The sequence below is a fragment of the Anabrus simplex genome, chromosome 3, assembly GCF_040414725.1.
Source record: "Anabrus simplex isolate iqAnaSimp1 chromosome 3, ASM4041472v1, whole genome shotgun sequence".
NCBI lineage: Eukaryota > Metazoa > Arthropoda > Insecta > Orthoptera > Tettigoniidae > Anabrus > Anabrus simplex.
This window is the reverse complement of record NC_090267.1, coordinates 434910281-434925781: the sequence shown is the minus strand read 5'-3', so window position 1 is coordinate 434925781 and position 15501 is coordinate 434910281. Positions and strand designations below refer to the sequence as shown.

Below are 15501 nucleotides of genomic sequence, written 5' to 3'. Positions count from 1 at the left end.
ATCTGAGATGCTTCATTCATCGGCTGAGGAGTTGAACAATGGGTCTGGCTAGCCGCATGATTAGAGATGCAGGAGCCTAAAACAACATGTTCATTAGTAGCATTACTATCATCGGAACTAACGTCTGTATGGGAATGAGAGAAGTGATGTTCGTCCAGTAATACAGGAACGGACTGCTGCTGATCGTCAGACTGTGTATTTTCCTGTAAAACAGAAATATTTTATTTTGGAGTAAGAATGTATTTCTTCCTAGAAAAACCTTACCCGACTCTGCTCTACACTATCTGTCTGGCAATGCTATAGGATATGATGGTGTTTCTTTTCCATTAACTAAATCGTTCTTACCTTCAACAATGTTGTTGCATCCATTCTGCCCTCAACAAAGTTTGAATCACTAGAGCATCTCAGTTCTAAATCTGAATAATCATTCTGAAGATTGCCAGTCGTGGCTGTACTACACCTCAGAACAGTACTTTGGGTAGCATGACAGCATTTCGTTGGACTCAGCTCTGTCGGACTGCTAGAAAAAATTACATCTTTTTGGGATTCGAGAATGGGTGTTGCAATAGCTGGTGCCTGTGGATGTAAATCCGCCTCGTCTTCCTGCGTAATGAGAAGAGTATATAGAATGGTGAAACTATTTGAAAAACAATCCATAAGTAACATGCATTTGTCATGTATGCTATAGTGGTACTGTAATATAGGCTGAACAACAAACCTGTAATAATGTTTGCAAGTAGATTTCCTTCCTTGCTAACTCGATTTGTTCGGCTCTTGAGGAAGACCTAAAGTGATCCATGTGAAAACAGAAGTGAATAGTGTTGAAATGATATGGCGTATAGCTTTTAGTGCCGGGAGTGTCCGAGGACAAGTTCGGCTCGCCAGATTCAGTTCTTTTGATTTGACGCCCGTAGGCGAACTGCGCGTCATGATGATGAAATGATGATGAAGACTACACATAAACCCAGCCCCCGTGCCAGTGAAATTAACCAATTAAGGTTAAAATTCCCGACGCTGCCGGGAATCGAACCCGGGACCCCTGTGGCCAAAGGCCAGCACGCTAACCATTTAGCCATGGAGCCAGACAATAGTGTTAATAAGCACTCACTAAATAATTTTGTTGATATGAAGACGGTAGACAATCACAGAGAAACTTCACTGTTGTCACAGGAATAAAAAGGCGGGAAAGAGCAATACGCATAACATGACCAAGCGACCGCCAAATATCATTTAGTCAGGTGATGAAAAATTCAACTGCATGAGAGTTTCTTTGGTCAGTTGATGGAGAAATATCTTCAGGCGATATTTAGAATGGTGCATGGTCCTAATCGATTTATTTTCGATATAAAGGATGTTCGAGAGTACAAATATTTGTTTCCATGTAGTTTGAAGCCTTGGCTACTAGGTGGTGTAGATATCTGGAAAATTGAGAATTGGCGCTTGGTCAACTGATGCATAACACAGTCCAATTATTGTCAAATTCACCGTGAAAAATTAAGTATTAAAATCATGGAGTATTGTACAGTTTGACCATGGAATAAACATGATTGGTTCACGCATACGCAAAGACTTTTCACTTTGCAAAGAAATTGAAAAGTAATACCTAGATCATGGTGGAACAGAAAGACTTTGCACTTTGCTAGAATTGAAAAGTGAAAAGTGCAAAGTTGCAAAGTGCATTCGTGGAACAGTCCCCAGGTGTTCAAAAAATAGTTTCTGACAGTATTTATGGCTAGACTAGGTATATTTAATTTATGTTATCATCATTATTATTCCATAATAGATTTCTGCATTCACAACATTTTAACTGGCTCCTTCAAATGATACGGAGACAGTTCACTTTGAAGCATGAAGATCCATTCATTTTCAATAAATTAATACATCACAAATGCAAAACCTATTATAATTATCCTGACAGAAGTATCCCTGTCCCTCCAGGTTAGAGAGTGAACTTAGAGCTAACAACCATCGTCATCAAAGGGTGAAATTTCTGGAGGATGAGCTGCACTGGCTCACTGGCACAAACTTTTGATGGAGTTAATTGAAACATTTCACCTGATGTATGTATTTTAATGAAATTGTGTGGAAATACTCCTTGTGCCATTGTAGAGACTTATGCAAAATATCTTTGAATTACCAGTAATATTAATCTAGAAGATGTATTATGAACTACCATGATATAACTACTGACATTTATAACCTTGCATTAAAAGTAAATGCAATTGAAAAAACATTGACTACTACATTTTTAGGTTACTATGTAGATGAAAATATAAATGGAATTGACATGTTAAAAGTTAGAGAAGCTCTGGGTTCTCTTTTGTTTGCTTTAACAATTCTGCCTAACTCTTGTGGAGAAGAATAGCTCTTTCCTATGATATTGGGTCTGTGACATTGTTACAAAGCAAATCTTTATATTATTTTTTCAACTACAGAAACAAAGTGTTTGAATTATAGGCCGGGCTGAGTGGCTCAAATGGTTGAGGCGCTGGCCTTCTGATCCCAACTTGGCAGGTTCGATCCTGCCTCAGACCGATGGTATTTGAAGGTGCTCAAATACGTCAGCCTCATGTCTGTAGATTTACTGGCACTTGTGTAGTATTTAAAAAAAACTCCTGCGGGACTAAATTCTGTCGACTCTGTATCACCGAAAACTGTAAAAGTAGTTAGTGGGACAAAAAGCTAATAACATTATTATTATTATTATTATTATTATTATTATTATTATTATTATTGTTGTTGTTGTTGTTGTTGTTACGAGGTTACCCGTGGACCAGCAGAGGTGAAAGAAGGTGCCGGGGTGAATGGGTCTAACTACAAAATCAAAGTTAATTTAAAACTTTAAAAAAGGTTGTATTTTTTGAATTTTAACAATCAACAACAACAAAACGTTAACAACTTTTCACTAGGTGAGATAACAATAACATACCAGGTACCATGACAAAGTTTATACAAGGCAAGTACATCCAAAATTTAGTGACAGTTTAGTAATCTGGGCTTCCAGCCCCTCGCTTTACTTTTCCTGAGCTCTCAGCTCGACCTTATAAAAGATTATTATTTTACACAAGGGCAGAAAACCCCCTGGAGCACTTGCTCCCAACTTCAAATATCAAGCCTCCCAGAGGCACAGTTACCACACTTGAAAAGAGCTGACACGCTCTCAGTATTTCAAGCCTATTCAAGGCAATATCAGACTTTACAATTGCTTGCCATCAAGGCACAACTTAAAAAAATGAAACGGGGGGTATCTTGTACCCAACCTACTGGGCCTTAGCAGAAAAAGAACAGGTTAAGTAAATGGCCCTAAACACCAAATTGAATGGAAGCGTGTTCTTGCACTCCTAAATATGCATTCTTAAAACCTAAAAGGCACTAGGCCGATGAAACAGGGGCTATTCCCAATCTACTGAGGTAGCGCGCATGGAGATAACTTTAATACCTAGCAGAAACAAATGCGGTACCTCAAACCAAGATGAAGGGGAGCTCGAGAGGGTAAATCACTCTCTATCCCCGACTTACTGTTAAAGATTTTATGAACTTTTTACATAAGCCGGCAGAGAATTACCTTTGTAGAGAAGTAGGTTACATTTTTAAGGTTTCGGACCTTTCCCTCAGGTTAAACTGCGGAGCTAGCAAGAAATAAGATGTTAACTGGCCATTACCTTGCTGAAGACCTGCTGCTTGAAGAAAGAGGCACCTCCCGCCTCCTGCTTGACACACACACTAAGGAGACGTGAAAATCCGCAGTTTATAAACCCTCAGGGAAGGTTCGAGACCTTTCGTGAATAATCAAGACACACCCACAGAATTTTATTGGGGAATGAAACAGTTACACTCAAAATCAAAGAAGAAACACGGGATTGGTTGAAAATTAATTACAGAAATTCTTGAGTGGCTAAATTCAAAACTAGCGGAAAGAAAAGATAAATATTGCCAACCCAAAAATGAATGATCGAAATTTAGTAAAGATAAAACTTATGAATACAAAATTTCTTTAAAAGGTTCCTTCATTTCGCACCAGGGTGCATGATCATAGTTTTTTAGTGGTGACGTCTATGAGAGAATGTTCAAACTTCTTGATGAATGGAAAAAAAAAAAACAAGTAGAAATTCACACAGTTCACAATAACAAATTTTAGTGGTGCCATCTTCAGAGAAAAGGTTTAAATAGGTCTAGTTTCAAATTCAGTGTTTCTCCTGTAGAGGAGTTCTTTTAGGCGCAAGATTTAAATGTGCGGCGTAGAGGTGTACCTCCCAGTACTATTATTATTATTATTATTATTATTATTATTATTATTATTATTATTATTATTATTATTATTATTATTATTATTGTTGTTGTTGTTGTTGTTGTTGTTGTTGTTGTTGTTGCAGTTGTTGTTGTTGTTATAAGACTAGCAGATTAGACACCGGGTGAGTTGGCCGTGCCATTAGGGGCCTGCAGCTGTGAGCTTGCATCCGGGAGATAGTGGGTTCGAATCCCACTGTCGGCAGCCCTGAAGATGGTTTTCCGTGGGTTCCCATTTTCACACATGGCAAATGCTGGAGCTGTACCTTAATTAAGGCCATGGCCACTTCCTTTCAACTCCTAGTCCGTTCCTGTCCCACCGCCGCGATGTAAAGGCACTGCGTAATAAAAAAAAGCTGATTAGACGATTACAGACCATTGTTTAAGAGACTATGTATACTCCCAGTACCAACCAATGCATTCTTCAAGTGAAACAAAACATTCATGACTTCAGAGGGAATCATGATTATCATGATTACCAGACACGAGCAAGAAATAATCTTTATTGAGCTCAAAAGTAAAACTGTTGTCTTGAGACATATTCAGTAGACTCTCTTTGATATCAGGTTATGTACCTAGCTTCCAAATAGAGTAAGAGATATTGGTTCCATGAGTCCATTTACCACAGCTTTAAAGAAGTCTGCTTAATGACTGCTTCTACAGTAATGAATAAAACATGAAGAAATTCTGGTAATGATACTGTTATTAACTTGTAATTGTTCTTAATATCTTATCAGCTTCAAAATGTATGTTTATGTCTCATTGGGTATTTATTTTTACCACCTCCTCCTTCACTTTGCTCTATCTCTTGTAAATTAATATACACAGATGTTGAGATATTAATTTAAAAACTTTAAAAAAATATATGTATATTTCTTATGATATTGGTCTGTGAGGTTGCTACAAAGCAAATCTCTATATTATATTTTTAACTACAGAAACAAAGTATTAGTATTATAGACCAGGCTGAGTGGCTCAGATGGTTGAGGTGCTGGTCTTCTGATCACAACTTGGGAAGTTCGATCCTGGCTCAGTTAGATGGTATATAGGTTGTATATTGGTTATTGCATTTTAGATTATTGTTAATATTAAGAAATCAGTTGACAGTTCCTGAACCGTTTGCATATTTCCTAATATGCAATAGTAGTGCAGTGCATGGAAGCTAAATAACTGAATGAATAAATAATCTAATTGCACTGGTCAAGTTGTAACTGAATTTAATTTCATATAACACCTGTGTTGCATATTTATTTTGCATTGAAATTTAAAGGCATGGTCTGTTATAGCACAACATTCATAATCATTTCTATTGAGTGCTGTTCCTGTGCATAATAACTACTGTTACCAGCCATCAGAATTAATGGAATTTCAAAGTTACAGTAAAAACCTTAAGAATATAGAATTGATGTTGAAATGGATTAAGTCTACAAGTAAGAGTTTAAATGTTCATACTTTTGATAATACTCTTGTCTGTTATTATGTGGGTTTAATTCAGTAGTTCCTCCTCTGTGGCAAAATGCAGTGAGGTGGCTGGGACAATGATAAAGAGGATGGTAAGCCAAGTACACTACTGTTGTTTGTTACAGTTTATCAAAGATGGAGGATAATGCGCATTGTTGTTGCAATGCCTGTAGCAAGAGAAACAGGTCTACTCAGTGTTGCACGTGTGCCAATGGAAGTCGTTTCAAGCAACTGCTGTGTTGTTGTTTCTCACCCGACTCGGTGTAGACCCTTTTACATGGGACAGACTTGTCAACAGTCCGCCCACAAATTGCAGTGTGTAAAGGTCTCGTGCACTCTCACTAATCACACTTATGCATAAATTGTGTATGTTATGAATGTTAGAAAGGCCTGAAGTTATCTGGCGTCATCAGATACCGGAGTGGGTATGCGATTCTTGTCCTAGCTGCATGCAGTTGTAGTACAAAAATGGTAGAGACTTGGCTTTGTTATCCTCCTTGTCACTTTCAGAATCACATTTTTTTTTGCCATACAGGAGGGAATTACCTTGTATATATCTAATCTAGACTTGTGTCATTTCAGTCTAATCTGTCTTGATGCTTCTCTTATTCTGTTGTGAAATGCTGAGCAAAGTTCCTGGTGAAACATTGTGAGCTACTAATCCAATTTGTCTTCTACCTACATCCACAGAAGATAATTTCTTCTTTATTCACTATCATACAATTACTTCTGTTTTTCTTGACCTCTGGCCTCTGCTCAGACTTTGGTCAAGATATTTCGACTGCATTGTTCTTTCTTTTGGACGAAGTACTTGTGTCAAACTAGTCACGTTATAGAACTTGGACTAAGTGTATCAGCTCGTCAAGTTACATGCTAGTCGCCTGTGTTTACCAACAGGATTAATTAAAATTCAGTAATAGGTCACGTAATAAAGTTCTAGTTCCTCTGCCATCTGGTGGAGTAAAACAGAACATTGAAATTGATATGCAGGCAGCCTAAATGGTATCAGATCAACAAGTCTCCACTGGGTATCTGAGTAGTGTGTTTGTTTAAATTCCTTTTATATATAAATACTTGAACTCCTGGGAAGGAGCATAGGGGTGAGATCAGGTTTTGCCATCTGGTTCTATGCTGAGCTATTTGATTTAACACTCTCCAACCATAACCTCTCTGCAGACTCTTGCCTTCCACTGCTCTCCTTCACATCCTCTTTGCTGTGTATGTCCAGTTCACTGTCACTTGCTTCTTTTGATCTCTTGATGATTTGCTGATCAATGGACAATTGATGTAATCTTTCTCAAAGTTCCTCACTAGACACTATGTCTGGCCATTGTATGCTGATTACACTTCTAAGACATTTGTTAACAGATGTCTGGATCTTTCTTGTCAGTTACTTTGTTAATGGTAGCTGAGACCTTACGATTATTAATATTACCTTTGTTCTTGTACTCTGCAGATTAGTTTTCATGAGCTCCATGATTATTCTTACCATATTAAATTACTTTATCCTCCTGTGTGATTTGAACTAGAGGTTGACTTGTCTTGACAGGGAAGAAGAAGCTTATGAATCTGATGATGACCGAGAAGATAATGATGGCATGAGCAAAAGGAAAAAGAAGAAGCTCAATGCTTTCATTCAGAAACAGTTTGCCTTAAGGAGGTCATCTAACATTGATCAGGAAGATGAAGATGTAGCAGCAACATATGCCAGAGTGAAAGCTGCAGAGAGTACAGCAGTTAAAGTGAATGGCCTTAGTATTTCAGTAAGTAAAACTTGAAACATTATGATATACTAGTATGAAGCAAGTTGTACAATTTTATAGGATAAGAGAGGGGAATAAGAAAGGAACACAAATAATAGGATGAACACAATGGCAGGTCAGTATGGGAAGAGGGAGCAACAGAAATAGGAGATGAGGACAAACATGGAAACACAAAAGGACAAGGACAATCTTCACATTTTGATACACTGCTGTCTTCAAAATAAAAGACTCTCTAAGTAATTCTGCCTCAACAATTAGCACATCTAAGTCTCTTCCTTGTCAAGTTTAACTGAACTCCTGACCCCAACATTATTAGTGATAATCTGAGTTTAGAATGTTGCAAGCTGGGTTGGAAAATTCCTTGGTAACCTGCCAGGTAACAGTGACTGGTGGCATTCCTGGGCAACTGGAATTCTCGGAATGTACACTAATTAGATTGCAAAATTACTATAATGAAAGGTTTGGAAAGAGACCTGTACAGAACAATTAACTTCACTGCTACAAGAGGATTCCTATGTACATTTCTTTCTCTCTTTTCCTTGGACTCAAAATAGTACAAACATTCAAAAGGAATTCCCATGTATCTGTAGAATGGTTTTAAAAGAAAGGATAATATATCCCAGTAAAAAAAAAAAAAAATGTTTTGGAACATGTAAAATGTCTGCTTAAGACAAGTGTCGAGACTAATGGCATTTTCCGCTGACTGGGGTTCAAGGTGTCCGCTTAAATGAGACTTATTTAACACGACTTACATAAATAAAATCAGTTCCATGATAAATTGTCTGTATAGGGACACGCCCGCTTAATAAAGTTGTCCGTTAGGGCAGGTTCGACTGTATGTAAAAGTTATGCATGTTCTGAAGACTTCAATAAATAGACATTACATATAAATGGAAAGTATATATTGACGCAAACACATGTACTGTATATTATGATTGATTACCAATTGTGTAGATTCATTGCCAACATGTTTGCTTACTGTTTGCATTTTTCTTGTTACAGATGCGAGAATCTTATCTAGGGCTTCTTGTAGAGGCTCTGCAGAAAAATTTGGATACATGTGCTGTCTTTGATCCTCCTCCTACACCCTTGTCAGCCAAAGATATTGAAATGAATGCTATTGATTTGGAGTATCAAGCATTTACATCAAACACAGTAGCCAGCTTATATCGCCGAGCTATAGCTAAGTTGGTAAGTTATAAAAAATTAATTCCCACCATGTGAAAAATGAAAGAATTAATAGTGTATATCAGACACCATCATGTTTCGTTCTCTGGAGTGGTACTCACTACTCACTCTGATTTCTTTGATTTGTCCATGGTGGTTGGGTCTGGGATCTGATCTCTTCTTGGAAATTCTTGATGTTCTTGATTCTATACTTGCAGGATTTCTTGTTGCTGATTTTTGTTGCTTGTGTCCTTCTTTACCTCCTGATGCCAGTGTACCATAGTTTTCTTTGTCTCAAAGAACCTCACTATCTGATTGATTAACCTTCATGGGTCTATTCTATATATGTGTCTAAAGAACATGGCTTTTTTTAGTGGTGTTTAAATTCTTCTCCTTCTTGAGATACAGTTGATTCTTGGTTATTTTTCTCTTTCAGTAGAATCCATCTTCTTTTCTTTGAGGTCCCAGTATCTTTCTCAGAACGTTTCTCGTCAGTAGTTTCAGTTTTGCATTGAACGAGATAGTCTTGTTGTTGTAGGTGTTCATAGTTAGTAAGTACGTCAGGTTCGTCTAGTTGATCCTGACAGGTTGTTTTCTATCCATTCCCCAATTACATATTTAAATCTCTTCATTTTCTGGATTCCTTCCTCCCTCTTGTGGTCATCCATCTGGCTACAGTTTCGATGTTGGTCATGTACTGTGTCTTCTTGAAGGAGATCCATAAATCTGCTTTACTCATTTGTTCCTGAAGCTGGAAATCTCCTCTAATCGTTCTGATAGAACCATATCTTTTACGAAGGCTAGATAATTCCTTTATTCTGTTATGTCATTTGAATACTGCATATTCATTGCATTTTTTACACTACTCTTTAATCACTTTGTCAAGTACACAATTGTTTTAATCCAAAAAGATTCCAACAGTATCGCTTTGAACTTGACCTTGGATGTTGTGTCAGATGAAGTCTGTTTAATCGGCACTCTTGTTTTTCTATCTGGACCCATCTCCTCAAGGAGCAGTGCTCGATCGACTGAATTGTAGGCCTTCTTGAAATCCAAGAATGTGAGCATGTGTTTCTTATTCCTCTGTCTTTGTTACGTTAGGGTCAGTTTCAGGTTCAGGTTGTGTTCTGCACATGACCTAAAATACCATAAATCTCCTTGATATTTGCCATTTTGCAGCTCCAATAATTTTTCTGCTCTATTTAGCATTGTCCTTGAAAGTATATTGTATGTCTCTGGTAGTAGTGATGAAAATGATAATCCATAACGTGTTTCCAGTCATTCAACCGGGTCAGGAATGGAATGAAAAGACCCTATCTAGCGGCGAGGATAGAAATTGTGCCGACTGCTGAAGCCTGTCACACTCCTCTGGGGCAGTGATTAATGACTGATAGTTGAAATGATGTTAGCAGGTAGCAGGTAGGGACCCTCTTCGGAGGCAGCCCTACCCAAGGAGTGACGCCCCTGCCTATGTGAGTCCCAGAGCACACTGACCCGGTGTGTAACATCTGTTATGGGTCCCAGCTCAGGATTACGAGTGAAGACCTCAACGGCATCTACGGCGGAGAAGGTGGACTTCGGTACGGCGGAGATGGCGAAAGTAGGTATAAAATGCAGTAGGTATAAAATGCCTTTGGGTGTGGCGAGCCCATCGTAACAATAGCCTATATGGACAAAGCAGATATGGTGCCTCGGAAAAGGTTAGGGCGTCCCCTGCTAAAAGCGACGTGCAGTTCTTCAGGTGCTGGGGGAACTGTGAAAAATGGGCAACCAGCACCAAACTACATCAAAATTGCAACAATTAATGTACTGACACTGACGGGAAAGACAGAAGAACTGGTTGACTTCATGATAGAAAAAGATATAGCCATACTTGGACTGTGCGAGACCAAGAAGAGGGGTACAGGGGAGATCCCTCTGAGAGAAGGATACAGGCTGTATTACAGCGGAGGACCTGAAGCAAAAAATGGAGTGGCCATCATACTTAGAAGAGAAATCCAAGAATATCTGGAATATACAAAGTACGTCAGCGATAGAATGATGATGATGAGACTCCAGTTTGAAAATGGCATGAAAGATCTATTTCAGCTGTATGCCCCACAAACTGGTTGCATAGATGAACATCTAGAGGACTTCTTAGAGGAAGTGGAGAGATAGATAGAAGATAAGGAAGTACTATTGATGGGAGATCTAAATGCACAAGTTGGAATGGAAAGACAAGGAAAGGAAGATGTTGTAGGGCCCTTTGGATATGGAAATGTAAATCCAGAAGGCGAGTTGTTGGTGGATTTTTGCATGAGGAATCAAATGATTGTTGGAAACACCTGGTTTAGGAAGAAGAACAGTCAGAAGATTACAAGGTATGGCTGGGGAGACAGACGGACAAAGACCATGATTGATTATATAATCATAGAGAAAGAACACCGGAAGAGCCTTGTAGATGTAACAGCCATGCCTGAAGAAGCCTTTGGTGGAGATCATAGAGTTGTGATAGGAAAATTGAAAGTTGGAAAGATTGAAAAACCCCAATTAAGAAGAGAGAAAAGAATTAAAGTATGGAAGTTGAAGGAGAAAAGCATACAAGAAGAATTTCAAAGGGAAATAATACCCTTGGTACCCAGGACAGAGGTGGGGAATGTTGAAGAGGAATGGAAAAGATTTAAGGAAGCACTGGTTGGATGTGCAGAAAAGGTGTGTGGTAGAACATCAGGAAATGTGAAAGACAAAGAAACACACTGGTGGAATGATAGGATAAAGATTAAAGTGAAGGAAAAGAAAATGGCATGGAAAGCATGGAAAGCATGGAAAACATGTAAGACTGAAGAAAGTAGAAGAAAATATGTGGAGGCAAAGAATTTGGCCAAGAAAGTAGTGGAGGAAGAAAAGAGGAAAAGCTGGGCCTTATTCACACAGACATTGAGAGATGATACGCAGGGCAGCAAGAAATTACTGTATGGTATCTTAAGAAACAAAAAGAGAGATCAAGTAAACACCAGATTTGTGAAGGATGAAGGTGGCATAATTTTAACAAAGCCAGAAGAAATAAGAAATAGATGGAGAGAATATTTTCAGAAGCTGCTGAACATAAGAACGGATGACAGTCATTCAATGGACGACCAGCAAAGGCAATTAGTTGACGAAGAAATGGATAAAGAAATTACAATGAATGAAATTGAAATGGCAGTAAGAAAGATGAATAATGGAAAAACTGCGGGAATAGATGAAATTTCAGCTGTAGGCCTGCAGTGGACATATCGGGTTCTCAGGAATGTCTGGGAGAATAAGGAGGTCCCTGAGGATTGGCAAAAAGGAATAATCATCCCAATTTTCAAGAAAGGTGATAAGAAAGTTTTGAAGAACTACAGGGGAATTACTCTAATATCCCATGTTGCTAAGATAATGGAAAGGATACTGGAAAGTAGAATAAGGTTGAGGGTTGAGAAGCAGATACAGGAAAATCAGTTTCGTTTCAGAAGTGGAAGGTCAACAACAGAGCCCATTTTCATTATGAGACAACTAATGGAAAAGCATTGGGAGTACGGGAATGATATGGTGATGACATTCATTGATATTGAAAAGGCATATGACAGTGTCCCTAGGACGAAAGTTTGGGACAGTCTGGTGCAAAAAGGAATTGGACAGGGATTAATAAAAATGATCATGGCATTGTATAAGGAATGTTGTAGTTGCGTGCAAACACAAGTTGGCAGGACAAGTTGGTTCAAAATCACTAGCAGGCTGAGACAGGGAAGTGTTCTATCACCAATCCTGTTTACAATAGTAATGGATGACATCATGAGAACGGCAAAAGCAGCATATGGAGGAAGAGAAATGAACATGATGTTATTTGCAGATGATATTGTGATTTGGGGAGAAGACGACAGGAAGGTTCAAGAACAGTTGAATGTGGTGAATGGGAAGATTGAAGAATGTGGATTGAAAATAAGTGTAGAAAAGAGTAAAACTCTTGTTATGACTAGAGGGGAGAAAGAAGGGAAAGGTCAGATTAGACTTGCAGACAAGCCCTTGGAAGTAGTGGAAACGTTTAAATAACTGGGGAGTGAATTAATGGAGAATGCTCGACTGGATGCTGAGATTAGTAAAAGGATTCAAGCTGGAAGTTGTTTCTATCATAGTGTAAGAAATATGTTATGGGACAAAGATGTGCCAATGGAAGCAAAGGATACTATGTACAAGATGTATTACGTACCCATAACAACTTACGGAGCAGAAACTTGGACAATGACAAAGAAGGATGAGAGTCGAATACAGGCAGCCGAAATGAAATTCTTGAGGAGTATGATACAGAAGAGTAGAAGAGACAAAATAAGGAATGAGAAAATCCGGGAAGAAATTGGAGTGGAAAAAATGAATGATAGAATAGAGAAGAGCCGACTAAGATGGTTTGGGCACATAAAGCGAATGAGCGACGAAAGAATGCCAAAAAAGGTGATGGAAATGCAAATCCAAGGAAGGAGAGGCCGTGGACGACCACGATTGAGATGGAAGGATACCATCCAATGCAGCATTATAGAAAGAAACCTGGACTGGGACACAGTGTTGGAGGAGGAGTGGTGGAAAGACCGAAGAAAGTGGAGAGGAACCATATTTGCCCCTACCCGGCTACAGCTGGATAAAGGGAAATGATGATGATGATGATGATGATGATGATGATGATGATGATGATGATGATGATGATGATGATGAGTTGAAATGATATTGGAAAGTGTTGCTGGAATGAAAGATGACCCGGAAGAAAACCTGTCCTGCCTCCACTTAGTCCAACACAAATCTCTCATGGAATGACTGGGATTTGAACCATGGAATCCAGCGGTGAGAGGTCAATGCACTGCCACCTGAGCAATGGAGGCTCTGGTAGTAGTGATATTCCCCAGTAATTGTTGATGTTTGACTTTTCTCTTCTCTTATGAAGTGGGGGTAATGCCTATGTCCATCCAATCTTGGAGCCTTTCTTCTTTCCAAGTTTTGTTCAGTATTCATGTCAGCTCAGTCATTGTTGCTTCTTCAGCTTACTTCCAAAGTTCTGCAACAATCCCATCCTCTCCTGGTGCTTTGTTCTTTTTCGAGGTCTTGATGATGTCCCTGACATTTTGTGCAGTGGGAGGTTCCGAATCTTAAGTATAGTATAGTCACACTTCCGGGATGGTGGTTCACCATTCAGGAGTTCTTCAACAGTCTGCCAGGATTTGACCTTCTGAGGTGCTCGTGGGCTTTTTCTTATCAGTTTCTGAAGCTGGAGCTTTTAAGGTTTTATCCATTCTAGTTGGTTTTGAACATCGAGTCCCCCGTGTTGCTCTTTAAAAAGTTCTACTCCATGTATATATTCTTATTTTTGTATTGTCTCCTTAGATTCCTGATGGTCTTGGTGGTTCTTTTAACTTATTTCGTTGAACTTCTCCCAGTTTACAGGCATTTTCTTAAAACGCCACTACACCCATGCCTTCTGACGTTCTTCAGTTGTCTTGTCTCCCTCTGTTGACCACTGTGCATGTTTCCTCATTTTTTGCAGACAGACTGTGTTTGTTGCAGTAGTAATAATTGCATCTTTTAACTGTTCCCATTCACAATACTTCCTTTTACTTAATTCTTTCACAGAGTCCTTGTTCCGAGTTTTTCTGTCAAAGAAAAAACAATAAAACTTTTGTATCCACCCATTCAATACATTAAAAGCAATTATAAAATTAGGATCTCATCCTTATTTTATTGCTTAAATATTAAAACATAGGACATGTTTCGTTCATATTTTGAACATCTTCAGCTATAAATATTCTTACAAGGTTAAATGATAACATTGTTTTAGAACTTACACTTATGGTTCGCACTTGACAAACTTATCCATATTAAGCTTTGAAAAACCTCGTAAATATTAAAATGTTTGTATATTACGTCATCTTATTGAAAATAATAATTAAGTTTCAACCTTTAAAACCTTATTCTAATATTTAAAATACAATGTCAATACATTTACAATCTGTTGAATTGCTTAATGTTTTCAAATTATTCGTTGTATACACATTCAAACATTTTGTTACTACTGGTGTAACTTTTCACATATTGTATGAAATTGGAATCTTTACACTCTCAAGACAGGTGAGGTTAGGTTTAAATATTATACTGTTCGTCCATAAAAGTGACAAAACTGATGTGCGTAAAAATGGTGCTTGCTCAAAAGATGTGGTCTGCTAATTTAATTTGTTGGAATTCCTATTTTTTCTCTAATCTACCAAAATGATCACTCCCTGGATTGGAGATTGGTTTATTTCTATTCTCAATCTCTAGAATTGTTTGGCATGAGGTTACATTTTTTGATGTCCTATTGTAAACATTGTATCAATCGAGAAGGGCGACAGAAGGAGAGTTATTGGCAGTAACTAAGACATGACAAGTGGGAGGTAAAAATGAAGCCAAATTTGAAGTGGATTGGGAAGATGCCGTTAATAAAGGAGGCAGATTTTCCCCATCTAAGCGTCTACTGCCTAGCGACGCGGGTGGAATGCGTTTCCCGAAAATGGAGTAGTACACTGACGCGCAAGGTGGCCGGGCAGTTTGCACCGATAACAAGTGATAGGAGGGCGGACAGGGGGAAGGGAAGGTGTGGGTAAAGCAGAATATGAAGAAGTAGAAGGAATAGTCAGAGGAGGAACAGATGAATAGAACGAACGATCTCCTAAAGAATTTATAGTGTGCTGATGGGCTAAATTATAAAGTTGCAGAAGGGAAACAGGAGGAGCTAGAACGTTAAATAGCATGCGAAATGAGGGAGCCGCGTAAAACTGTATAATGGAAATTAATTCCTGGGTAT

The 15501-nt window shown here is 38.5% G+C and overlaps 1 protein-coding gene across 1 annotated transcript in view; it reads left to right on the top strand.

Moving 5' to 3' along the window:
• LOC136866475 (ATP-dependent DNA helicase Q5) overlaps positions 1 to 15501 on the top strand; it is a 273167-nt gene that overhangs the window by 217704 nt on the left and 39962 nt on the right. Inside the window, exons 10-11 of the mRNA XM_067143466.2 lie at positions 7298 to 7511; positions 8514 to 8702. Of these exons, the coding sequence (XP_066999567.2) occupies positions 7298 to 7511; positions 8514 to 8702 (403 nt within the window). The remainder of the gene's footprint in view (positions 1 to 7297; positions 7512 to 8513; positions 8703 to 15501) is intronic.